The sequence below is a fragment of the Lagopus leucura genome, unplaced genomic scaffold (assembly GCF_019238085.1).
Source record: "Lagopus leucura isolate 7727_CA_CO unplaced genomic scaffold, USGS_WTPT01 Super-Scaffold_100157, whole genome shotgun sequence".
Taxonomy (NCBI): Eukaryota; Metazoa; Chordata; class Aves; order Galliformes; family Phasianidae; genus Lagopus; species Lagopus leucura.
This window is the reverse complement of record NW_024962334.1, coordinates 2,481,750-2,507,474: the sequence shown is the minus strand read 5'-3', so window position 1 is coordinate 2,507,474 and position 25,725 is coordinate 2,481,750. Positions and strand designations below refer to the sequence as shown.

The 25,725-nt window shown below is 38.6% G+C and overlaps 1 protein-coding gene across 1 annotated transcript in view; it reads left to right on the top strand.

Annotated features, from left to right (window-relative positions):
* POU6F2 (POU class 6 homeobox 2) overlaps window positions 1-25,725 on the top strand; it is a 247,270-nt gene that overhangs the window by 56,752 nt on the left and 164,793 nt on the right. The window contains exons 2-3 of the mRNA XM_042888910.1: window positions 15,187-15,278; window positions 16,233-16,461. Coding sequence (XP_042744844.1) covers window positions 15,187-15,278; window positions 16,233-16,461 — 321 coding nt within the window. The remainder of the gene's footprint in view (window positions 1-15,186; window positions 15,279-16,232; window positions 16,462-25,725) is intronic.

The following is a 25,725-nucleotide window of genomic DNA, read 5'->3' as shown; positions in this document are numbered from 1 at the left end:
GGAGCGGTCCCCAGAAAGGCTACTGCAGAAAGACCAACCAGCATAAAACAGCGGGTGTCATTAGGTGTGTTGCCATTAACTCCCTTCTATCATGTAGTGCTCCCCATCAGCCCTTAAGTCCCCCATTCGTAGCTTAGGAGAATGCATTTTGTGACACCTGGCCCCTCATTGGGCATTTAGTGTACTGCAGAGCAGCACGGCAGCCCTCTCCTGCTTTGCTTGCTTGCAGTAAGGAGCTGCTGGACTGCTGGCACTGCTGCTGCAGTGGTCAGTCTGGAGCTTAGGAGCCCTCTGTGGCATCTCCTCAGGAAACCCAGCATCCTTGCTTGCAGTTTGGTGCAACAACCTCCATTCCAGCACATGGCAATGCACAGCCATCAGGCAGTCTTGCAGGTTGGTAAGTCAGGTGCATGAGCTGTCTATTACTCACTGTTTATGTTCTCAAACCTTGTGAAAAACAAAGGTATTTTAAGGAAATGTTCTATTTTATTGTAGAACAGCAAACCTATAGTTCAATGCCATAATTTATTTTTCCATTACTATATGACACAAAATGAAACTTACAGAGAAGAAAGTTATTTCCATGCAAGGAAAATTCATGTTCATTCTCAGCAAATGTTCCTCATTATTAATCATATACTTGCATCTGCACAGCTGCCAGAGCCTGGTTCTTCAGAGCCAAACAAAGTCATATAAACTAAAAGAAAATATTCCAATTTTTGTGAAGCCTTGCAAAGCTTTGCAGAACTTTGTAGCCTCTCTAAGATCTGAGGGTAGCTCCACTCACTGTATGCCCAGAGGGTCTTAACCCAGGGGCGAAAAGAAACATTACTGCTGCCTCATACTGATGTGATTTCAGTGAGTCTACTTACGATAGTGAAGTTATTTGCTGAGATCTTTACAGTACCAAGCCACATACAACTTACAGCAACGAGCAGCTCTTCTGTATCAGGGGCAGATAAAACAGAGTGGAAGCCTGTCTTTCCAGCAGAACTTCAGAAGGAATCGTGAGCTGCATGATCTCATGATCTGTTGTTGCTCATCAGCTGGCTTTTTATCTCTTTTAGAAGCAGTCTTTTCTTTTTTCTTTTTTTTTTTTTTGTGTGTGTGTGTGTGTGTTGATTAACAAAGTGAAAGGTTGTGTTGTCATCTGCTGCTGTTTTGGACAACCCTGTTCAGTTTTCAAGCAGATCATGATGCTATTGTATGTGATGTACCCCGTGTTTGCTGGAGAACCCATGGGCTGCTGGAGCCATGAAAAAGAGCTTTACATTTGTCTTCTGAGCAGTGTTCCACAGTAATCTTATCAAAAAGTGAAATGTGGAGTTAGGACATATTTCAGCAGTGAACCAAGAGAGCAGCATTTGAACAGGAACATTTTTATCGATAACTGACTGTGCTAAGGAGGAGGAAAGAAAAAGATATTGTATCTATAAGTCTAAGTAAGCCTGTGGGTGTGTATTAAGAACTTAACTCAATTTGAAAAATGCTGCCCAAATTTGTTTCTACTGTGAGTAAAGCGTTTCTAACCCTCAGATGAGCCATTATATTTATGCAGCATGACATCTGTTAAAATATTTTTGAATGAAGAGCCTGTATGGAGCATACATAATAAGATCACTTCTGTGAATGTGTTTGTATTCCTTATAGGCAAGAATGGCTCATTTGGAGCCATCCCAATTTTACCTTGCTTAGAAGATGTGCTAGATCCCAGATGAAAATCTGCAAGAAAATGTAATTAGTTGAATAAAATTTAGTGCATATGCCCCACGGCTAGTTTTTACATTGCAGTAGCTTGGCTGTTAATTTTTCTTCTTCTAAGTACTGAAAACAAGAGATTATCAAGTTAAGGATGTAATCATATCGCAAAATTAACTATTATTTTCCAGTGCTTCCATATCCTTTCTGCTTTTTATTTAAAAGCACAACAAAGCAAAACAAACAAAAAACCCCACTATTTTTGAAGTCCTTATTTTGTTGTTATGGAATCATAAAATCACCAAGGTTGGAAAAGACTGTGAAGATCATCTAGTCCAGTCGTCCACCTATCACCAAATATTTTCCACTAAATCATGTCCCTCAGTACAACATCTAAAAGCTTCTTGAACACTTCTAGGAATGGCAACTCCACCACCTCCTTGAGCAGTCTGTTCCAGTGCCTAACCACTATTTTGGAGAAGAAATTTTTCCTAACATCCAACCCGAATCTCCCTTGGCACAGCTTGAGGCCATTCCCCACTAGAATGATAAAGCAAGCTGGCTCATAACATTTGACTTTGGATCAGTGTCAGCGAGGACCCAGATAACAGAAACACTGCCATTGAAATAATAATGGTCAACTTTGTTGAGGAAAGATTTGTAGGATCTGGATTCTGGTTCATCAAGTTTCAGTCCAAAGCAAGTATAACAGCCATGCTATAAACATTAGAAAAACAGGGAACATAATGGAAATACTAAGGCAATCTTAACCATGGAGGCGTAAGGAAGCACAGTGTTGTAATCTGGCAGTGCTATTTTGACAGTAGTTATTCAATAATGTAATCCAGGCCTGGCACTTTTAGCTAAATCAGTATCAGTATCACAGAAACACAGAATTGCAGGGGTTGGAAGGGACCTCAAGAGATCATCAAGTTCAACCTGCTAAAGCAGGTACCCTACAGTAGGTTGCACAGGTAGGCATCCAGATGCGTCTTGAGCATCTCCATAGAAGGAGACTCTGGGCAGCCCATTCCAGGGCTCTGTCACCTTTACTGTAAAGAAGTTCTTCTGCTTGTTTGTGTGAAACTTTGTATTTTCAAGTTTGAGGCCGTTGCTTCTTGTCCTATCACTGTACACCAAAAGAAGAGAAGAGCCTGGCCTCATCCAGTTGCCTGGGCAGAGTAGAGGGGGAGGATTACCTCCCTTGACCCATGACCACATTCTTTTTTAATGCACCACAGGATACCTAATTTACTTAGACCTTCGTATAGTCATTCACATTAAAAATCTCTGCTACTCTGATATATAAACCAAGACAGTTTATTTCGCCCTGATTTATACCAGACAAGTATATGTTGAAATACACAATAAATAGGCAGAGTATTAAATTGCTGAGGTAATGTTTCCTAAGACTTTTCTTCAGACCACTATTTACTAAACAATATCATAAATGCTATATATCCTTCAGAGTGTTAATATGTAACCAGAACAAGCAGAGAACATAAGAAAGGTGGAGAAAAGTTAGATATATAAGCAAGAAAAAGTGAGTTATTGATTTTATTGACTGGTCTGTTAACTTCTGACATTGCAATAAAGCCTTATTTATTTGTATACAGAAGACTCAATTACATAGATACATATCATTTTAACAACTGGGTTATTTACAGCAGAATTGTAGCTTCATAAATAATACAGTCCTGAATTTCTCAAGCTGATGTTTATCCATTGTTACCATTTAGGGAGTTGTGGTATCCACAAACACTCTTTGGAGTCATTCAAATAACGTTAAGTGAAAGCAGTGCTATTGTAACAATACAGATTTGAAGTACGCTAACATGTTGAAATAGTGTGCTTACTTATGACTGAAAGAGGTTTCAACCTCTTTCATCCTGTTTACTGTATGCAGCTGTAATATGAACAAGAACGTCAGTTGTACATATTATGGCGAAGGGATGGATTTTGCACTGAAGCTCTTTGAATTCCATTTAAATTGAGAAGATTGAAAGTGTGAATTTAATTAGTTTTCAATTTGTTTTAGTGTGTTTTTAATCTAGATTGAGTTTTGAACCCAGATGTCTCTTTCTTAAGGTTGAATTTACTTAGTGCATTACTGTATTATCAGCACGTTCTACAGAATAATCAATCTTAGAAATCATAGAATCATAGAATCATTTGGGTTGGAAGGGACCCTAGATGGCCATTTGGTCCAACTCCCCTGCAATGAACAGGGATACCTATAGCTAGATCACTTTGCTTAGAGCCCCATCCAGCCTGACCTTGAATGTGTCCAAGGATGGGGCATCCACCACATCTCTGGGCAACCTGTTTTAAATCTCCCGTCTTAATTTGAAACCATTTCCCCTTGTCTTACCACTACAGACCCTGCTAAAGAGTCTGTCCCCTTCTTTCCTATAGCTCCCCCTGAGATATTAAAGGACTGCTATCAGGTCTCTGCAGAGACTTCTCTTCTGCAGGCTGAACCCCCCAGCTCTCTCAGCCTGTAGGAGAGGTGTTCCATCCCTTGGATCATTTCTGTGGCCTTCCTCTGGCTGCACTACAACAGATCCATGTCTCTCCCATGCTCAGAACTCCACACCTGGATGCAGTACTCCAGGTGAAGTCTCACCAGCACTGAATTAAGAGACAGGATCACCTCCCTCAACCTGCTGACCATTCTTTTGATGCAGGCCAGGATACAGTTGGCTTTCTGCACTGCAAGGGCACATTGCTGACATGACCAGCTTGCCATCCACTATTACTCCCAAGTTCTTTTCAGCAGGGTTGTGCTCTATCCTTTCATCCCCTAGCTTGTATTGATTGTCAGGATTGCCATGACACTAGTGCAGGAATTTGCACTTGGCTTTGTTGAAAGATTCTCTTGGGCTCACTGCTCAAGCCTGTCTGGATGGCATCCTGTCCCTCAGGCATGTGGATCGCACCACATAGTTTGATGACATCCTCATACTTGCTGAGGGGGACTCAATCCCACTATCAATGTCATTGATACAGATGTCAAAGAGTACTGGTCCCAGTACTGACCGCTGAGGGACACCAGTCGTAGCTGATCTCCATCCAGATATTGAGGCATTGACCTCCACTCTCAGGGTGTGATCGTGCAACCAGTTCCTTGTCCACTGTACAGTCCAACTGTCAAATCCATATCTTTCCAATTTGGAGGGAAGGATGTTGTGGTGTACAGTATCAAAGGCATTACTAAAGTCCAGATAGATTACATCAGTGGATCTTCCCTTGTAAACCGATGCAGTTACACCATCTTACAAGGCCACTAGGTTGATCAGGCAGGACTTGCTTGACTTCCTACATCTAGAAATGGAGAGTAGGAGCTTTTTGTGCCAATGTGAGAACACAGGGAAAATATGAGGAGGCTTTTTGTCAAATATGTTATAAAGTTACCTTGCAGAGCTTGAGTGTAGTTTCCTTCAGCATGGAGGAAAGGCATCTCTAGAGCCCCACGTGCAGACATTGCACCACAACAAATGTACTTGCCATAAAGGTAGGGCAGATGATGCAAAGTCTGTAACTGGGAGAATCTTCATGCTGATAATACTTACCAATGTAACCATTCTAATTTTACACCCTCATTTTGTCCGGGATTTCTCTAAACTCTGAGATCCTAGAGATGCTCTCCATGTATGAGATAAAAGGAGCTGACAAAGATCTCACAAGAACTGTTTGATAGTCAAGCCTAAATTTTTCTTCAGTTGGATTTGCATGTGATCTCTCAGATTTTTCCTTCCTTTATGGCAACTATGAGGAATGGTTGATGGAAGAGTTGTCTGTTTTAAACCAAGCCTGACTGCCCCTCAAAGCCAATCACACTAAAAGAAGATATTAAGAAGGTGGTAGCAGTGTATATCAGGTGCACTGAGCCCTGTGTAGGCTGCTGAGGGATCTGACTAGTGGGAAGGGTGGGTCCAGAGTCCTGTTTGCATGCTCTGCTGTGGCCAGAGGGAGGCTAGCTTCTGCCTCTAGACATTGGCTTATTTTTTGTGCGTACAGCTAGATTCTTCTAAAGGGTTACTCAGGACAAAATCAGATGGTACAGTTCTTACAAAAATATAGAACAGTTAAAAACTGTTTTCTTTGAAAGTGTTTTTAGAAGAAATTGGTGATTACTTTTTGCCCAGTTCCAAATTATGTTTAGTAGGCACGTACACATAGTCTGAGATCTGACATAATCCTCAAAATAAATAATATGACAAATGGAAGCTGATGTTGGTTTTATGTTGCTGTGTAATGGAGTTAGAATAATGACAGGACAATCATATAACAGAATTCTGCAAAGCCTTCACTCTGCTTGACTTTAAGTGAAAGTAAAATCTTAGAAATGAGAGGACAATAAAATAATGCTTTGTAAAAAGGATAAAAGAATAATGTTACCTAAGTCTATTAGTGACATAACACACTATGAATGCACTTAAATTAATAGCATCTTTTACCAGTAGATATTTTTCAATTACTGTAATGCTGAAAAAATAAACACAACAAGAATATAAAAATGAAAGGGATGTAGGAGACTAATTTATTTGAAAATGTGTGTCTATATATAGGGAGGCATCCACATAAGAATGAACACAAGCTTTCAACTGGATTAGAAACTGTTTGTATATTCCATATAGTTTAATTCTCTCTCTCTTTGAAGCAAATTGCCTGACACTGGCTTGGTATTCTGGCAAAGCTAAGCCATGCAGAACTTTTTTTGCTTATTTTCTTCCTGCACAACATGCTCTTACAAAAGAGGTCTTGCCCGTGACAAGGGGTTACTAGCCAGGAAATCTTCCATATACAGTGTGACTGTCCTGGAATATATCTCTGTTACATGTGAAGCTTTTTAACCTGTGCTATGGCTTTCCTAGAGAACTAATCCAACACAGGTGAAATCCAGCAGGAATCTGACATAAAAGCAAGGTCAAAATATTCCTGGAGCAATAGCTAAATGTTTGTAAGCCACTCAATTCTTTATGTAGGGTATTTTTATTGTGTGAAAGACTATCTTCGTGGTTACTACAAATTTCTACACTTTGTCTAGCAAATAGCTGCTCAAATTTGGGAGACAGGCAGGATAATATGCCAGCTACTAGTTCCCTGGGTCTGGTTTTTTTTGTGTTGTTTGCTTCTGGTGTGCAGAAGAGGAAATGAACGGAAGGAGGGATGAAAAGCCCTTGTCGTGTGTTTTAGACTTGATTTTGTGACAGTCAGGCTTGATGTAGCTTGCAAGACCTCGCTGGCAGAACAGATAAAAAAAAAAAAATAAAGTGTTTGAGAACTCTTGGCAAAGGCCCTTGTAAACAGTCACTAAAGTTGATTTCAGACAACAGCAAAGAGACGGAAGTTAATTCAGTTCAAGATTTACCAGATCTGGAGGCAGTGCGTACCAGGAGTTTCTGCAGCTTGCGGCCACGCTTTCATTTGAAATAATGGCCTACCCTGCTGAGCCCCATCAGAAGGACTTGCTGAAGGTATCAGGCAAGGCAAGCTACTTTAGAAGGGAGAAGGCTGTTGAATTTTTGTAGCTCAGAATTTCTGAAGTGTGCAGCTAAATAGGTTTATAAGGTAGACCTACCTGCATTGTGATTTAGCCTGATCTAGGAGCATGGTCTCCTGCATACAGAGTTGCTGCTGCTGCTAAGGCTTTTTCCTGGATCCTGCCTGGACTCCTGCAGCATGCTGCTCTGTGGGACAGCTCTGTCGAGAGTCTCAATAAAGTCTGAACAGCTGAACAACCTGTAATGAGACACTTGATGGAGCTGCCCCACAGGGCTGTGTAAAGACCACAGCAGAGAGTGTGAAATTGTTAAAGACACCGCAGGGATGAAACCAGACAGTGAGCTCAGTAGCAAGAGTGATAAACCAGTGTTGCTTGACCATACCTGCTGGACAAGGATGCTCTAGGTAGGCGTTTACAAATGTTGTGGGGTGCATTTCACTGAACACTGGCTCTGCTGACTATGTGAGTACCTGAGGCTTTCACTGAGTTTAAATGAACATTTCCTCCCTTAACTGAATATTTCCTGCTCACCGAACCAGACAATTTGAATTCTTAAATAGGTTCTCATAGATTGGATAGAACGCTACCTCATCCCCTCTCCACGTTAGTGATTTTTCTTTCCATTTCCTGGAAAATGTGGGTTAAATTTGTCATTAGATGAGGTCAGCCTGGTCCTTTGTAAAGAAGTCTATCAGCATAGTCTCTAAAAACAAAAGATGTCAACCACACTACCCTTGTCTTCTCCCTAAAAGCCTGAATTATTGCACACTAGAGGCTGTCCACATGTTTCGCCTGGCTTTTACCAGCCTGTAGTGCCAGCAACCAAGCCCATAATACATAAATTGCACAAGGTTCCCCAGGCAAACAGCAGTGTATATCCTGATAAGGTACCATCATAGCGCACCTCGTCTGGGGGAATGCCTGGGAGTCAAAATGGGAGGGTGAGTGCCAGGGAATTGGGCTTGTGGTGAAAAGCACGACTTGGCCTCTGCTCTGTTAAGAGCAAAACAGCACGCACAGATAAATGCTGTAAAAATCATATAGAAATGTTAGTTAGCTATAGAAAGATGGCAAACTGTGGCAGTTGTTCCAAAAAAGATCATCTTTAATGTGCTCACTCTTTGGCATTTAGTGAGCTGGCAGTGATGGAAAGAAAGGGAGGTTTAATTTAGAGAAGCCTCCTGCCCTTCTTAGCTAGAGATCAGCTGCCCAACATGAAATAATAATGCATTCAACTGTCCATCTTCTGGTAAGTAACCTTTATCATCATTGCATTCACCAGCACTATCAGCAAACAGTGAGTATGAAATGTTGTATGAATTCAGGGAAAACTGATAGGGTCATTGTGACCTTAATGTGATTATATTTGTGCTAATGCCTACAGTATAAAAGAAACTTGAATTCTCAATATGAAGGGTTCAATTCATAAAAAATGTATGTACCATTAACAAGGGATTTTTATGCACTGTACTTAGGGGGTGAAGAAAAGTAGAATGAGCCTACTTTGAATAAAGAACACACTTTCGCAATTATGTTCCTTCCCTTTTTCTGCACTAGCTACGTTCCTTTTCTCACACAAAGTCTCTAAAGTGGAAGAACATTCACACAGACACCAGTAAGATTTTTTTTTTTTAAACTGAGTAAAGAAGAAAGAAATAAAAAGAAGACAATTAAAGAGGAAAAACTGAAGACGTGAAAGAAAATTTAAGGCAGCTGGCAGAGTTTTGCATGATTGTAGTTTTTTTTGTTTGGTGGTAAATATGGTGGCTGCCCATAAGAAGTTCTCTGTAGAATGAATCACTTTAATAGCTTAATTTTCATTATAAACAGTTGTGATGGTTTAATGTTATCAGTCCTGATCCAGAAAGATTCAGGTGTGTAAATGCAAGCTAAGCTCTGAGTATATATGGGTAATGAGCACAGTGATTTCAGCTTGCTTGTGTCTTCCCAGAGCTGATTCTTTAGGAGAAAATATCCCCAGGGACCAGAGAAAGGCAAGGTTTAGTGCACTGCTGGCAGGCTGATTTTGAGCTCTGCTGTAATTTTGGTAGCTTTGCTGTAGCAACTGTGTGGCAGTTTCAGATAAGTAAAAAAACTGTAGGATTTTACTTACTTAGGTACTGAATGATACAGTCAGTAAAGCAAATCTGCTCTATTCATTCAGCTGTCTAATTCAATCCATCTTAAAGGCAGGTTTTTTAGCTGTTCTATACAAGATACTGTATTGACATATATGTCAATATGATAGATCAATATGGTGTTTCCTTATCATCCCATAAGCATTTTCAAAGGTAAACTAGAAGATTTTTGTCCATAGATAGGTAGGGGAAAATTACGAGTCAGGCTGAAGTTGTGTAAGTTGAGACAAAGGAGAAAAAATTGACATGGTGAAAGACGAGCACAGTATTTGGATGCTTTACTAAAATGATCAGCAATAAATAGTTGTAACATTGCTGTGTGATTCTGTGATAGGTTTCAGAGTTAACAATTGCTGATGGTAATTCTGCATGGGCCCCAATCTCCCAACTGTTTGGTTTTCTTTGTGAAGCTGAAATCACTTCCTAAAAATAAAAGCTCCCAATCTGAAGCAGAGGTCAGCAGGAAAAGGTGAATTGCGTACTGAGCTATGGATTAACTTGATATATAGAGAAGTTTGATAGGATCCAGATGAGTGAATTATATGCTGCATCTCAGTCATGGGCTGGAAGAAGACAACTATCTGACTGCTAAATTAAATATGAGAAGTCCATGCTTGAATACAGACCTTTCAGTGGGCGATTCATTAATCTCATTGCATTTCTGAGTTTTAGTTTCCTTTGCTAAAGTAACAGGAATATCTCCACTCATAACTGTAGGATAATGCCAGTTTAAAACAAATTCAACCTGAAATCTCAATTTTATATTCCCTGAGTATTGTAAAATGTAGATCTGTTTGTGAATTTCTGTGTAGTAATCTGTTCAGTATTGATGAGGTTATTTGGAAGGGCTTCCTATCTACGTGTCCAACCTCCCGCGGCAGAAGGAAAACAGTGAAACTAAGAGCTGCAGTTGGTGCTTTGTGGCAGAATGAGGATTGTTTGGAGAGAATGGTTTGTTTTTTTTTTTCATTATCAGCTGCATCTTTTTCCTTCAGCTACTAAATTTTGTCAGTAAGATTGCTCCTATACAATTGCTGACAATTAAGTGCGCATTCAAGAAAGAGCTGAGTTTCTTTAATCAGAGATGATGGACTTCTACTCACAGTACCTGATAATTTGAATATTACCAGTCAGTCTATTTCATTTCTTTAAAAAAGTTATCTTTTTTTTCCCCCTGCTAATATGGCCTATGATCTACATGCAGCTATGTTAGTTACTCAGACAGTGAGTTTATTGGTTTTTAAAATATAAGACTATTTTTTCACTTTCATGATTTCATTCTTAAACATGAATCTTTAGTGTGAATTGGCTCAATGAGGAAGAAAGAAGTCTACTCTTGATTTCTCATTAGAGATAAATACAAGTAATGTGACACTGTAGAACTGTATCTAATAATTTTAATATAATATGGACTTTTGCTTGCAATGTCACATTCTTTTATTAGCTTTGATTCATTTAAAATATTTGCTTAAATTGTTATTTCAGAAGGATTTATATATTCTTTTGACTACTGCTATTACTGCATTTGATCCTGCTTGCTTTTCAAAGTACTAGAAAGGGATAGCCCAGCATCTCCCCAGTTCTGATACAAACACAAAACACATTAATGTTGAATTAATTTCTGGTAAACCACAAAGAGATTGGCTGTGTTCAGATCACGTGCTGAGGTTAGCTCCATGCTGTGCTTTGAACGTTGGCTTGGGTGAGCTTTGGAGCAGAGTTTGAGAGTTTCCTAAACCACATAACTACAGCTGAAGAGATCTGGGTGCCTAAACTGTGCTGATTTGAGCATCTGGATCTGAGTCTCTACATCAGTGAAAGGGGGATTGGAGTGGTCCCTCCTTTGTGTAAGGGGGCACTGAGATAAAAGCGTTTGGAGCTCAGTTACCCGTTTGTCTGCTGAAGATGTGTGCAAAACACAATGAAGGAAACTGGAGTGCTTGGCTATAAGTAGTGCTTTTACAGCTGTAATTTCACATTATGCTCAGAGGCCTTGGGATATGGAGGTTTTTTTTCCCTGCTGACTTTCCTCATGTGGCTTTCTCATTTTCAAGCTATGTGTTGTTAAACAAGGGCTTTGCTTGCTTTTGAGGATTTTATTTTCTTTTTTGATATGGGGAGATAAGGGTTGCCTTTCTTTTACTTAGCTTTATTTCAAATAATAATTTATTTTAAGAGGGTTATTTTGCAATGTTTACAGTGCACTTCAATTTTTTATTATGTCATGCCCTCTCAGCCCCTTGGTGGGATGAGAGGTGAATGTATGTATTATATAATTTATAATTAATTTATGATGAATCACATATGATGAATACTGCTTATTAAATATTAAAGCCTTGTCTACAGCCATTCAGTAATGGCAGCAGCTCACCTATCTTTTCCTGTGGCAGTACTGAGCCAGCTCATTGAGCTGGGCTAAGAAGGCAGCTCTCAGTTACAAGCGAAGTCTCAGCTGCCTGCCTAGGTCTATAGTGTTAAGAATTACCTCTTGCCTTCCCCTTGCCCTAGGTGCACCAGCAAGAATGGGTGTAATGAGAACACCATCTCCAAAGCCTGGTTGAGAAATGAAGGGTGTTACTGGTAACCCCCCAGTTCCAATCCTTGCTGCAATTCCATTGTAGATAGAAGACTGCACAGCACTGGAGGGCTGCCCAGCACAAGGTGACAGCCTGGGTCTGGGCAAGTGGAAAATATATGCTAAATTCTGACAGCCTATTTTTATTAGTAGGGAGTGGAATTTAGACAGTGGAATTCATCTACCTGCAGAGGTCATTCTAGCATCTGGAACTAATGAGCTCCCAAATCAAAGTGGGAATGCTAAGGGGAAAATAATGCAAGGGCTCACACTTGCCAGGTGAAGCCAGTGGTCTTAAGAAGGCTTTTTTCCAACTCAGCAGCAATGAGTCTATGAATCAGAAACAGTACATGAGACAGAGCACTCTCCCAGCTCTTTGGATTTCTGGAACTCGGAGGGATCCACCCCATTAGCATTATTAGGTAGAAAGGGAAAAGCAGCCTTCTAACAGGGTTTTGTGCTGTACTTTGCCTTTCTGGGAGCTCTGACCTGTGATCCTCACTGAAGACCATATGCGGTGAAGAACAGATGCTGTGGCTTTGTGCAGTGCAACAGAACTTAATCCTGAAATTCTTGCTGCTCCATGTTTACTGACAGCTTGGCAGGCTGCTTTCCTTGTGTTTCAGAAAAAAAAAAATAAATAAATGACTTGAGTGGCTGTTGTAGAAGGAGGATTGGAAGAGGCTCAAGTACCTTGTAAGTGAATGAGGAATATCTGAGGTATATTATGAGGAATACATACGTTAAGGCACATGCAAGTGTGTACTGTTTTACTGAGGTACTTTCATGTGGAAAGCGAGCTAAAAGAAGCAGGCAGAGCGTTCAAGCAGTGGAATTAAAAGATGTATCATCTGCAGTGAGTGACCATATGAAATGAATGTAATCCTAAGTGGTTCCAATTAGCGCGATGCGAAAGGAAAGGAATGCAATTCATTTTGGCTTTACGGTTCTGTGTAACCCACTTGTACAACATGCAGCTTGTGAGATGGGATATTACAAAATCCTTAGGGTACAGATAACAGAAAACAGTGGTTCTTGGCTGTACCATGAAAAAATACTGAAGCACAAGCATATTCCTTCAGAACTTCTTATTTATTTTCTGAGAACTCAAGCTTTAGTAATTGCAACAAATCTAATTCTAGTAAATATTTGACTCCAGATTTGCTCTTCTCTCAGAGCTTTCGTAGTGTAATTTAGTGACATGACAGATTATCAAGAGCTTGTTTTAATATTAACTAAATCACACACAAAGACAAAATTCTCAGCCCTTAAAATTGCATAAACAAAATTGATTTGTGAGAGTTGATCCTAATGGGGAGTGATATATTCATTGATATTGAGTCTCTGATCTAATATCACTTCATACATGAGCTGTAATGAGAAGATTAAAAGAAAACCCTATAATATTATGTGGAAATTACCTAAGGTAAAATGGTGTATAGTAACATAGCTCCTTATCATGCACAGGAGGAGCCCATACTGAAGAAAACCTATGTTTGGTCTTAGGGATGGGAGCAAGATTAGGACTGAAATGCATTTGAAAGAAACTGTTTTCATCAAGTCTCACATATCTAGTTACATTTTTCTTCTCAGGTAACTCAGATGAGTAAATTGCGCATAACAATTTTTGTGATTTGATCTTTTTTTGCAGGTTATTAGGCAATTGTTGGCATGCTCACCAATTATAGTAGGTCATCTAATTCTCATTATTAAATCACCGTGGTCATGAAAATGCCAAGCATATTTTTACAGAATTCACCTCATAAAATGTCAGCAAATCTGTGTATTTTTATTACTTCCAAACCAGATATTTCAATAGAATGTTTGTAAGTATTCCCAAAGCAATGTCCATTTCTGACTTTGAGAACACACAAATATATTACAAATTAATCAGATTTTCTGATTTCAGCATAAGTCTGCACACTTATTGTTTAATCCTATTGTAAAATGCTGTTATGATTGACACCTTGCTGTAGAGATGGAAGTCAATTGAATAATATGTAGCAGTCAATTTTATTTGTACCTTAATGCGCTGAAGTATTTTTTCACATTTCCATTATTTATAAGCCTGTCCCCTTAGAGAATATATAGAAGAATTTGTTTTAAATGAGCTGATAATACCCTCTTTAAAATTTATAAGTATGACAGAATCATATCCCTTTTCCTGAGCACACCATGGTGTGCCAATAAACTGGTTCTGAATTGTCTTGCACTTGCTATTCATAGGACAAACATTGGAAAAGAGCATCTTGTTAAGGTTTACTCGGAATGGGATTTCATCCCCAGATCAGAAAATAACTAAAAGAACAAAAGCTATCATACTAACCGGGAAACCTAAGTCATAGCCAGGATCTTCTTTTTGAAAGACCACAGTAGTCCTGCAGCTACTTCTGATACTTGCTGCCAATCTTTCAGCTTCAAAGGCAAATGTGGGCCTGATCTCGCCATCAGTGCTGGAAAAGTTTGTGAATCAATGCGAGTGCTACACCTGGAGGAAACAGAAGATAGGGACTTAGTTTTGAAAACATCTTGGTACTTTGTTGCGACTGATAGGGCATTTTTTCCTTTCCCTTTATTCTTTTCAAATCTGTTCTGCAGGCTTCAGCGAAATCCGGTAGGGCTGGACTCTGTTCTGTGCTTAGCAAGTCATTAGTGCCCAGCATACAGTTTGATTGTTGGATATTGATCAATTTAATACATGGTGAAAAGCCTTGGTTTCACATAGTTTTGCTCTCCCCCCATGTGCAATTTAGAAAGCAAGGGAAATAGCTGTCATTTGGAAACATACTTGCTTTCACTTTCCATAGCGCCTTTTTATTGTGCATCAGAGTCTTTTCTGCCTCAGTAAGTGGCAAAAGAAAATTATTAAGATACAAATAGATGTGACTTGATTGCTTTTCAGATAATTTTTGCCTTCAGAAATTAGAAAGGCTGATGCTCACCTAAGCGTAGAAAATGCAGTTCCCACACAAGCAGAGTGCTCATGTACTGTATGTAAATTGATGTATAATGCAACCCACATTAGCTGGGTTGATGATAGCTTCAGTTTCACTGCTGTCAGATTTTTGTATCTCCTTGAATGAGTTGGCTGTTCTGAATGAATGTTAGCATAATTTATGCAGCTGATAAGTGATTTGAGTGCTTGAGTTATTGATAAAGCACTTTAACATGTCATTTTCAGCTTGATGTTATGTGACATCAGAGTAGAAGATAATGTGCCAGTCCCTAGGCTTGATATTAAAGTCGATTTCCTCTTTGGATTCTAGAGGCCAGAGGAAACACAGTGCTGTCTGATACAAGCCCAGGTGACCAGCACCAACCCAGTCAGTCCCATCCTGCGTTCCCTGTTGGGCCTCAGGTCAGTATCTTTCCTTTTGACTAATTGAGGCATGCAATTGGATGAATAGTTGCGAATGATCGTCTTTTATCTGTGCAATGCAGAAAATGTGGTTCTGTTTGGCTGTATTCTGTCTTACAAAAAGGGAACGTGGATGTATCTTGCGTTTGCTTTAAAAGGTATTTGAAAGGACTAGCTTTCTGTATGCTTTCTTAAGATAAATTTAAGCAGCTTTGTATGTTTAGGAGGTTAAATGCTTTGAACTTCTTATATAAGTTATTTTTGAAATACAAGTCATGATTTAATATTAAAAAGCTAGTGCAATTTTAATGTAACCTTGTCGGCTCTGACAGTTCTGCATGTCACACACAGCTCCTGCATTAGTAAAGGCATTTCATAATCATTTATATCAAATATTTTCTTTTCAGCAAAATGTAAGCATAATAGCATGGCTCTGTTAATCCTTTTAAAAAGTTTTCCATATCACTTCATGGTTTTATCAAACTTCAACTATACTCTAAGAAGATTCTTAATGTTCTTCCACTTCACGAAACTGTTTTGCATCCTACTTGGTCTACAGAGCTTCTGGTAATTGCTGGTAACTGCTGCTTTCAGCTCTTACCAATCAATGTACAACTGGAAAAATTTGGGAAATATTAGCTTTTAGATACTTGTGAGCTGACTTGAGTTCAGCCGTCTTGTGTTCATGAATTGTTGTCAGTGCACATGTAATACATTTTCCAGTTTAGATTCAACTCAAGTTGCTACCATGCTACATGGCAATATAAATTACAGTTTCAGTCTGAAGTGTCTGGCAGTGCTTTTTGGGTTGGTGAGAGTGCGTGCTTTGAGATACTGGAAGAAGTGCGTGTTTGTACTGCAACACTGAAGGATCCCAAACAGAAGAAGTAATACTGTGTACCACTGAGCTGTGCATGGTAAAATAGGCATGCTGCTGTCTGTGTTTCATTACAGCCATTACTGACAGCCCAACAGTTAGCCTCAGCAGTAGCAGGGGTGATGCCAGGAGGCACGCCGGCCCTGAATCAACCGATTCTTATTCCTTTCAACATGGCTGGACAGCTGGGAGGCCAACAAGGACTGGTCCTAACTCTACCAACAGCAAATCTCACCAACATCCAAGGACTGGTAGCAGCAGCTGCAGCAGGAGGCATCATGACTTTGCCATTGCAAAATCTACAAGGTAGGTTGTGTTTAGCATTTTTCTGGCAGAGTCTTTTGCCTGTTTGTTTCACTTTGTCTCTTTTAAACAGAGCTGTCTCTTCTTTCAGTGAAATGTTGCTCTTGATACTTATTGAAAGTTAATGCTTGCTTTAGTTTTGAATACTTGAGAGATACTTGAGGGATATTTGCATTTTTATAAAACTGGAGTGGAGGTTGGGCTCTTACATTCTCTAGGTCAGTACTGTAAAGTACTTGAATGATTCATTAGGCTTTTCTGTCATCAGTGATCAATGTTCTCTACTCAGATTTCGCTTCAGAATTTCAAATGGCAACGTGAAAATAAGTATTCTGTTTAACCATTGCTGATTAGAGTAGCTGAGTGAATGGAGGCAGCTAAAAACAGAGTATCGCTTTAAAATAACTTTCTAAATCCTGTTATAAAATAAGAGCTTTCTCAGTTAGCTGGCACTACTGCCTGGGATGCACATTCTCTTTCTTACTGTGGGAGGACTGCTTTGCCAGTAAGGTTCTGCCTTACTGCCTTCCCACTCTCTGAGCTGTGCCGTGTTTGCAACAGTTCTGCCTTAAGGTGTCTACTGTAGCCTCCTTATTGTCTAAAATCAGACTGAGAAGCTGTTTAATGAGACACCAGGTATCTCTTCCACCTTAGTGTTCCATGCTGTTAGAACCAGTACGCAGTCCAAACACTTGTGATATAAAATGCATATTTATTTACTGCTTATTATTTTGGTTGCTTCCCAGACAGCAGTTGGCTGTCCACATGAAAGTAATAGAGGTGTGAGCAGGCAATATCAAAATAAAACTTTAGCTCTTTCAAATAGTTGGTTTGTTTATCTGTGTGATTATTGATTGCTGAAATAAGTGGTAGAAAGTTTTCCTCAGCCAAAATATGAATTATATTAAGTGAATGCTCTGCACTGCCCCCTAAGTGCTTTTCAGGTGATTGTACTGTGGGTTGTTGGCTATTTCCTGAATGGCTTGAAGCACCAAATCCTACAGGTTGTGAAACAGAGCAAAGGAAGAGACAGCTCATGTGCTGAACAAACTCCTTTACAAACTACATGCATAGTACTCTCACCTGTTGGAGCAGCTGCTTGCCTTTACCTTGTGCATGTTTTAAAGTTTAATGTCAACAGACCTCTCTTATCATAGTTGTAAATGGTTTTCACTTTAATGTTTAAAATAATGTCTCTCTCATACCATTAAGCTGCACCGAAGAACCTGTCATTCATAAATCATAGATGAAAAGGACACACTAATGCACAAATTTTGCTTGTTTAAAATTTGAGAGTGCATGTAAAGTAGGGAACTGGAGATTAAAAAAATAATGCAGGACCAGGAGCGGGTAAAAACAGATATAACAAAGTGAAGGAGAAGTGGCTTTTTAGCGTAGGTGGATGATGAAATCTTAATGAAGAAACAGGCATTATAAAAATGTATCCTTCTATTCTGGAGTGCTCCAGGTTATGGCTGCTGTGTATGTAGTATTATAAATAAACATAAGCTCGTGCAGTTCTTACATCATTTATTTGCCCTGTGTTGCAAAGCTGTTAGGGATTAAGTCCGGCAACCCTTGCTATTTAGTTTATCCTTGGGTGTGTAATTGATAGCTAAAAGGTGCAACTCTGCTACCAAATAAATGTTGCGAGGAATGGCTTTAACAGATGGAAAGTTTTCCTCTAATCTTTACTAAGGGACTTGCTGGGTCATCGGGTAGAGGTGGAGGCAATCATATCTTCCATGAAGAACCCAAATGTGACAACAACTGTGAATTAAGTTACTTGCTTTGCTGTTTGTACGCTTCTGTATTCTCCCCTCCCATCCCTCTAAACACCTCACAACTTCCCAAGAGTTGGATGACAGTGCTTTGTTTCTGGACAATGTCTTTAGCTGTGTGATATCATCAGTTCCATGACTGATTTCTGGTTCATATTTGTTATGATCATTTGCAAGATAACCATAGAATGTGTGTTATTTTTTTTAGAGACAGGATTTTATAGTAGCGTTTCCTTCAAGCTGCTTTGGTAATTCATGCCCTGTGGGTAAAATCAAACCATATTCTTCAACTTTCTTCTCTTTTAAACCTATCTGTGTGGCATTGTCAACATAGATGACTGGGGGACATGTTTGCATGCTGTTTTCCAGCCTGTCTTATTGCTCCCATTCTTGTCAACATCTGCTGCCCCTGCACGTTCAGTGCAATCAAACTTAGATGTCAAAAGCTTCTTTGGCCAGGTTCTTCTCTAGTTTTTATTCTCTCATCAGTAAAATCTTCATCTCAAACTAGCCTAGCCAGGTAAATCAAAAGACATCCTACAGAATTCTGGAATAACGTAGGAATTCAGAAAATCTTTGATTTAACCTGCTTTAATGTGGGCAGTTCCACTAATTTTTGTATGAACTGTGTGCATAGATGATTTTCTTATGGAGCTCAGAATAATTTCATCTCAAGGTGAATGGATGGAAAATGAAAATTCTTGCTTATGGATAGTGAGGAAAAAAAAGCATTCAATGATAGAATTCATAGAGGAGATACATTAAGTATTTGGAAAGAGAAAACAGGAGTTCCTTTAAAAATTCAGGACATCGGTAAAACAGCATGATTAATGATATGGAAATTACTCGCACAATATGACTTATCCAGTGAAATTCCTTAATCTTCAGTTATCAATTGGCTGTAAATAATCTTTTTTTTTTTTTTTAATTTTTTTTTTTTAAATCTCAGAGCAATGTCTGGAAGCTGTTTTTTGTAGAAAAGTACTGTCTCCCCAAATCCATCTGCTTTTTCTAGATCACAATATTTCTGTATATCTGAACAGAAAGTTACTTTGGAAGAAAAGAGTTTGGTTTGTCTTGTTCTCTTAAGATATTTTTATCCCTTTCGATTCCACGTTGAAGAGTTGCTGTCTTCAGCCTGACCTCTCATTTCATTCAGTTTTCCATGACAGCTAAGGAATTTTGAACTAAAATGTTAATGCTATTTTAGCTATCCTTTTAATACAGTAGGCCTGTTGAAATGAGAAGAAACTAGCTCTGTGTCATCTGCCAGCTCAGTGCTAGCTACCTATGCTCTGTGGACCAGAATTTGAGTCTCTCCACGATGGCTGGCCCAGATCTATTGCACAGCATATCGATGAGACAATATTGTTTTAGACTTCACCACTATAGAGCCTGAATGATACTTGTACCTCAAAATAAATAAAACAAAATAAATCAGCAAGTTTCATGACGTGGAAACTTTGCATGTTTAATTTTCACTATGCATTGTGCTGTTCTTAAAATGGGTATCAATAATTTATTTCCAAGTCAGAGTTTCTCAGTCTTGAGTTCTGAAAGAAATGAGAAAAGACTATCTCCCCAAATCATTAGAGAAAGGCTTCAGTGCTGAAAGGAAGCATTGCATGAATGAAAATGTGAAATAATTACATTATTTAAACAGCAGCTGATCATATTTTAGCTGCAACACAGTGGAAAAGGAAATATATTAAACATCTTGACAGCTAGGTAACAGCTATTCAAATAAATTCATATGGGTAACAGTAGATAACAGCAGAAAAATTTAGAAAGCTTTTTTTTTTTTTAATATGATCAGTCAAAACTAATGTTGGTTAAAAACATTATGGTAACAAAAGCAAAAAAAAATATTGTTTGCATTGATTAGGTCTTGTTTCTTTTGAACATAGATTTGATCATTAATTGAGCAACAGAAAAAGTAAACGTGCTCTTTCTCCTTTTGCCCACAGATCTTAAAAATCAGAAGTCAGAGAGATGAAAAACAAGAAAGAGACAAAATAAATAGATAAACTACAAGCCTCAATTGCTTACTGATCTAGAGTCCAAATTCTGGTTTCTAGAACATTTTCCCCTTTTAACTGAAGTGACGCAGTCCCTATTCATTTGTATTCCCCTTCAAGTAACATGAAATAGCTTTCAGAGTCTACAGAAAAGCAGTGTTTCACTTATGTATTTTAATGAGCACCAATGTCAGTAATAATCAAAATGATGTTTCACTTAGAGGAATAGTTTATTCCCAGGTACTTCTGCAGTGTACTAACATAACCGGAACATGAATGACAAGAACCAAGAAAAGGAGCTGCACTCGCTAGCAATTTCAGTAAGCCCTCAAACCAAACAAGCGTCCACTAATACTGCATAAATGCTGCATGTAGTACAGTCATTGTGAAGGGCTTTCTCACACAGAGGAGGGGTTAATGACCCTTTAAGAGAAACCTCCCTAACTCAGTACGTGGAAAGAAGTAAAATAAATTCTCAAACATAATGTGATGTACACAGAACGCCTATGGACTAGCAGCAGGCTTCCTCAGACACCTGTGTTCCATCCTCTCTGTGCTGTAGAGGAACTGAGAAAACAGGCAGACATTCCTAAAGATGGTCTAATGCAGTAGGTTTTGTGTCTCCAGCTATTTGCTAGGAAACGTACAGTTTGGGGGACTTAACACACTTTTGGGAGAAAAGATGCAAGAACCTTTGCGGGCTGGTTTTCCATTTGTGATGCTTTTCCTCATACAAGGCTTCACCCGTGGGAATGATGTGCTCCCTTGTTAATTGTTCATTTTGCACAGTGGCAAATTGCTGCCTTCACAGAGGGAATGTGAAAGGTTTGGGGATTTATTTGCTACTGGTTGTTTACTGATCGCTCATAGTGCGTCAACTGTTTAATTTTTTTTTGCCCATAATTTTAAGGCCTATTAAAGTTTGTATGCTCCATTGTTGATTTCTACTCAAAATAGACCTAGACAATGCCTGTTTTTTCATTACTAATGAATATGGAACAACATCAGTAATGAAGTTATATAGATTAAATTAATTCTGAAATCAAACTGTTCACATTTACTTATTTGCAAGCCAAGTTTTGGCTGGGTCTAAGTTTCCAACTTGTTTGACGAGGAGCAGATGGGAAAGACAAAAGTGATCTGATCCTCTCTTAATTTTCCACCAAAAACCTATTAGTTAACTACCTTCTGAGCAGGCATGGTCACTAGGCTAAGAACAGTGGAGTGACTAGTATCTAAAACCTGGGTATTTAAGGGCACGTAGCACTTTATTCAGCACCAGTCATCCTCCTAGCTCTAACTCAGACTGATACTGCTTCTGGCAGGAATATTCTGTGTGCAAGGTTGTAAATGAAATTTCTGTCAACCAGAACATGGATGCATTTTAATGCTGTTTTTAAAGTATAACTTTGCACCTGTTTGCCTTTAATCATCTTGAATTTAGACCGTGACAATTTAAATTAACGTAGAGAAAACTCATTCCAATAATGGTAAGCACTTAACTTACTGTAATCTTACAAAAGCCAAGAAATTGGGAATGCAAGTAGAAGTTCTAGCTGATGTTTGTCAATCTGTTCCTCACCTGTGCATTGTAGCAAATATGCTGCATGCACTGGTGGATCACATGGAAATCAATAGGTGCATCTGTATGACATATGCATCTATGGTTCATATGCTGATCCAAGACTCCTAAATGCAATACAGTGAGCTACAGAAGGATTACCAGGATGGATTTGCAGCCTTCTCTCTTAATTTCCTTGCCTTGGTGGATTTAAGTCAGACATTTATAGTCCTTGCGGTTTAATTTCCTTTGTTTTTCTGTTGTGTTTGTATTAATAAAATCCTATGATTCATGTTTTAAAAACTCCCTGCACACAAACTTGTGTTCATGATAGACCGGTGAGATTCTAATCAAGCACATATATATTTAGGGACTCATAAAAACAACAAAGTCTTTATTGACCCACTGGGTTTATGGGCACTTTTAATGGTGTGAATTTTGAATCCATGAAACATTCAAGTTAATGGCTTGGGAGTCAATTCCTTTAATGAAATGTTTTTAAAGTCTACAGAACCACAGGCCTCTTTTCATTCTTTTATTTTTCTTTCTTTCCTTTTTTTTTTTTTTTTTTTTTTTTTTTTTTTTTTTTTTGGATACTTCCTCTTGTATTTTTTGTATCTTTTTCTCATCATAAGTTCTGTAGGTGAGTTGTGTCTTTCTTGTTACAGTCTTGAAGATTATGAATCTTGAAACATTTTACAACATTCTTTTCTTTTTCAAAAATTAAACAAATAAATACATTCTGCCTACTGTTGAGATTTACTTAAAAGTAGAAATTAGAAACTAGAGATTTTCCAATTTGTTTGGAAAAGAACTTCAAGACCACCCCTTCCAACCACCAGCCTGACCTACCAAGTCCCATCAACAAGCATGTCCTTTAATACCACACTGTACATCCCCTCAATATTCCCAGGGATGAGGATGTCACCATCTCCCCGGGCAACCCATTCCAATGCTTGACCACCCTCTCTATGAAGAAATCTGCCTTAATAAACAATTTAATCCCTCCCTGGCACATCTCAAGGCCTTCTCCTGCCCTATCTTTTGTCACCTGAGAAAAGTCGTGAGAACTCAGTAATGATGAAAGTAAAACTTGCTTGGATTTTTTTGTCCCCAGGTAACTATGCAATTTTATGTCCTTTGTGTAGAATCCTCTATCCATGGAGATCCTCATGCCTCAGTTGCATTTTGCCACTGACTCTTGAAGCTTTAGTCCATCCCTGAAACATTTTGTCTTTACAAGCCTGTAGCTCCGGCAGATGCAGCAGAGAGCAGGCTCATGAAGCTCTGCTTCGTGTTGGTATTCTGTTCCACCCCAGATATCCTGTATGAGGGCAAATAATTCACACCTTTTCTGCACTCTTTTAACACCTCTAAGTCAATATTCTGGTAGTTATCCCTATGCTTTCCTGCAAAAAAGGCTCTAAGTCACTGCTGTTGAACATGTAGAGCTCTTCAGACGTATTTAGATCTTGTAAACGTTAATTGTACTCTTAATTCTTAAGTTTGTTCTGGTTCATAGGTCTAAGACAGGCTATTGGTGAGGCCTAGTAATGATTTCAGTATCTGGAATAATAAGGTGAATTTCCCACATTTGGGACCTATAGTGACCTTTTCCAGCCAGCAGATGGACTGGAATTTTTTGCTGAGATTAATCGGATCCACCACACTACAGATTCTAAGACCATTGCCTGTCTTGGTTTTATTTACTTACACATTATAAGAACAATATTGCTTTTAAATTTAATAAGCTATATATTTAACATGTTCTGCATACTCTTCTTTCACTTTGTTTTTATGTTTCATTATTACTAATCATGCAATGTTGAAAAGAAATTTTCAGCATAAAAACAAGCTTCTCATTTCACTTCCATGATTTAATTCATGTTCAAGTCAACACTGATGCTTTAGATTTAGAGAATCTGATTCTTTGATATCTTTCCCTTTCATTTTCTCAGATACTATTTCTCTAGTCTCTTTCCTCATTCAGTGCTGGTTGTTCTTGTCTGTCCTGTATATTCCGCTTTAAAGTTATTCAGAACTCAAATATTCTCTAATGTATCTTTAATGGTGCAACTGATTTCCCATTATATAACTGTAGTAAATGAAGAAAAGATAAATATCTGGTGCTGATAAACCTGTTGTAAACTGAGTTCCTGTATTCTAGTAGATGCAGCTCTTAACAAAAAATGCATCCTGTCCAAAAAGCAAGAAAATGACAGCAGTGCATTTTCAGGAAATTCATTTACTGGCAACCTGAAAGTTGATTCCTTTATTTATTTATTTTTAAAATAATAATATGTCTCAAGAACAAATTCTGTGCATGTTCTTTGAGAACTGTGGGTCTAGCAATCTGAACGAAGCAATCACTTTCAGAGAATCTCTTTGAGATGTTGGCCTTTCTTTTCCCAGATCAGTGTTTGTGAACTGTAAAGGAAGATAATGCTTCCCTCCTAGCACTGTAGCATGTTTAGAAATATTCAGACCCAGGTTTGCTTGTTTTTTTTTCATTGTACTGCTAACAAAATCTGTTCCTTAAATCTTTTTCTTTTTTTTTTCTTTCTTTTTTTTTTTTTTTACCATGCCTTAGCAGGAACAGTAGTTCAAAGTTGTATCTTATGAAATTGCATTTATCTAATATGAGAACCTTGGCCAGTTGCAACTAAAATTAAAAACATATACTATTTGTTCCATTTGTCAGAAGAACATTGTTGGTTGTAAGTGTAAGACTTATCAAGTGTATCTTTATGCATTTTTGTTCCCATGAGTGCCATTATTTTGCAATTTCTTGGTGATATTTATGTATATTCAATGTTTGACATCAGATAATTTGAGTTTGCTGTGTTTGTGAGTTAACTCACAGGGGAGAAAGTTGTATTAAATAAATAATAGAGATAAATTTTATACTTCCGTATATCTCAAAGCTAATGCAAGTAACTTGCAGTGGAATGGTAACATGAAGACACTGTGCTATAATTTGATTGATTTGTTTTGACAGCAGCCAAATAATTGAGAGTGAAAGGTGTCAGCACAGATGAAATATTGTGTAAGCCACATTCAGAAGGCAACCCCAGCAGCAATAGCAACTGGAGTTTTATTTCCTTTGATATCACACTGTTACTCACTTCCAGTTTATTATAAAACCATGAAAGGTACGCAACTTTCCATATAATGGAAACAAAAGTTTGTCAGGTACTTGAACAACAGATTCTGACAATAGGATTTATGTTGGATACGATATACAAAGGTTAATTATCTTAATCTTTCCCCCTGGTTTTCTCTCTTCTTTTAATTCCCTGTTACAGGCTACTGCTTATCTGGCATCTTACCTCTAGCTTGGAGGGTAAGTGACTCCCTCCAGAGCAACCATCAGCGTCAGTCTATGGATTGCCTGGCAGGGAACTGATGCAAAAGCAGTGCTGCTATTACCCTCCCCAGCAGTGAAACTTGTTTTTAGTTCACCTCTTCTGCACAGCAAACTATACCCATTTTGGCTAACTGGGACAGAGCGAGGCTTGTCTGTTTGCCTTATAGTATCCAACTGCACTTGAAGGAACACAAAAAATTACAGCTTCTTTTAAGCCTAGGAGTGCATGACTGTGCAAGCAACCTAGTGCAGAGAGTAGCCAAATAGTCCAGCTGAAATAATGCCTGAAAGTAAAATGATTTGAAAGTCAGTATTGGTCTTCCCTAAAAGCATACTGAACAGGAGAAGAGAGTGTACCTGTAAAAACAAAGCTTCCTTTGTCTTGAAGTCTCATTTACTTCAGTGGGAGCAAGGTAGGGTTTGAACTGAAATGTATATGTCCTGCCATTCATTTCAGAAATGCTTCATTAAGAAGACATAGGTCGATGTAAATGACAAGGGCTCTCAGTAATGAGCTCCTGCTCATGCAAAACAAAACAA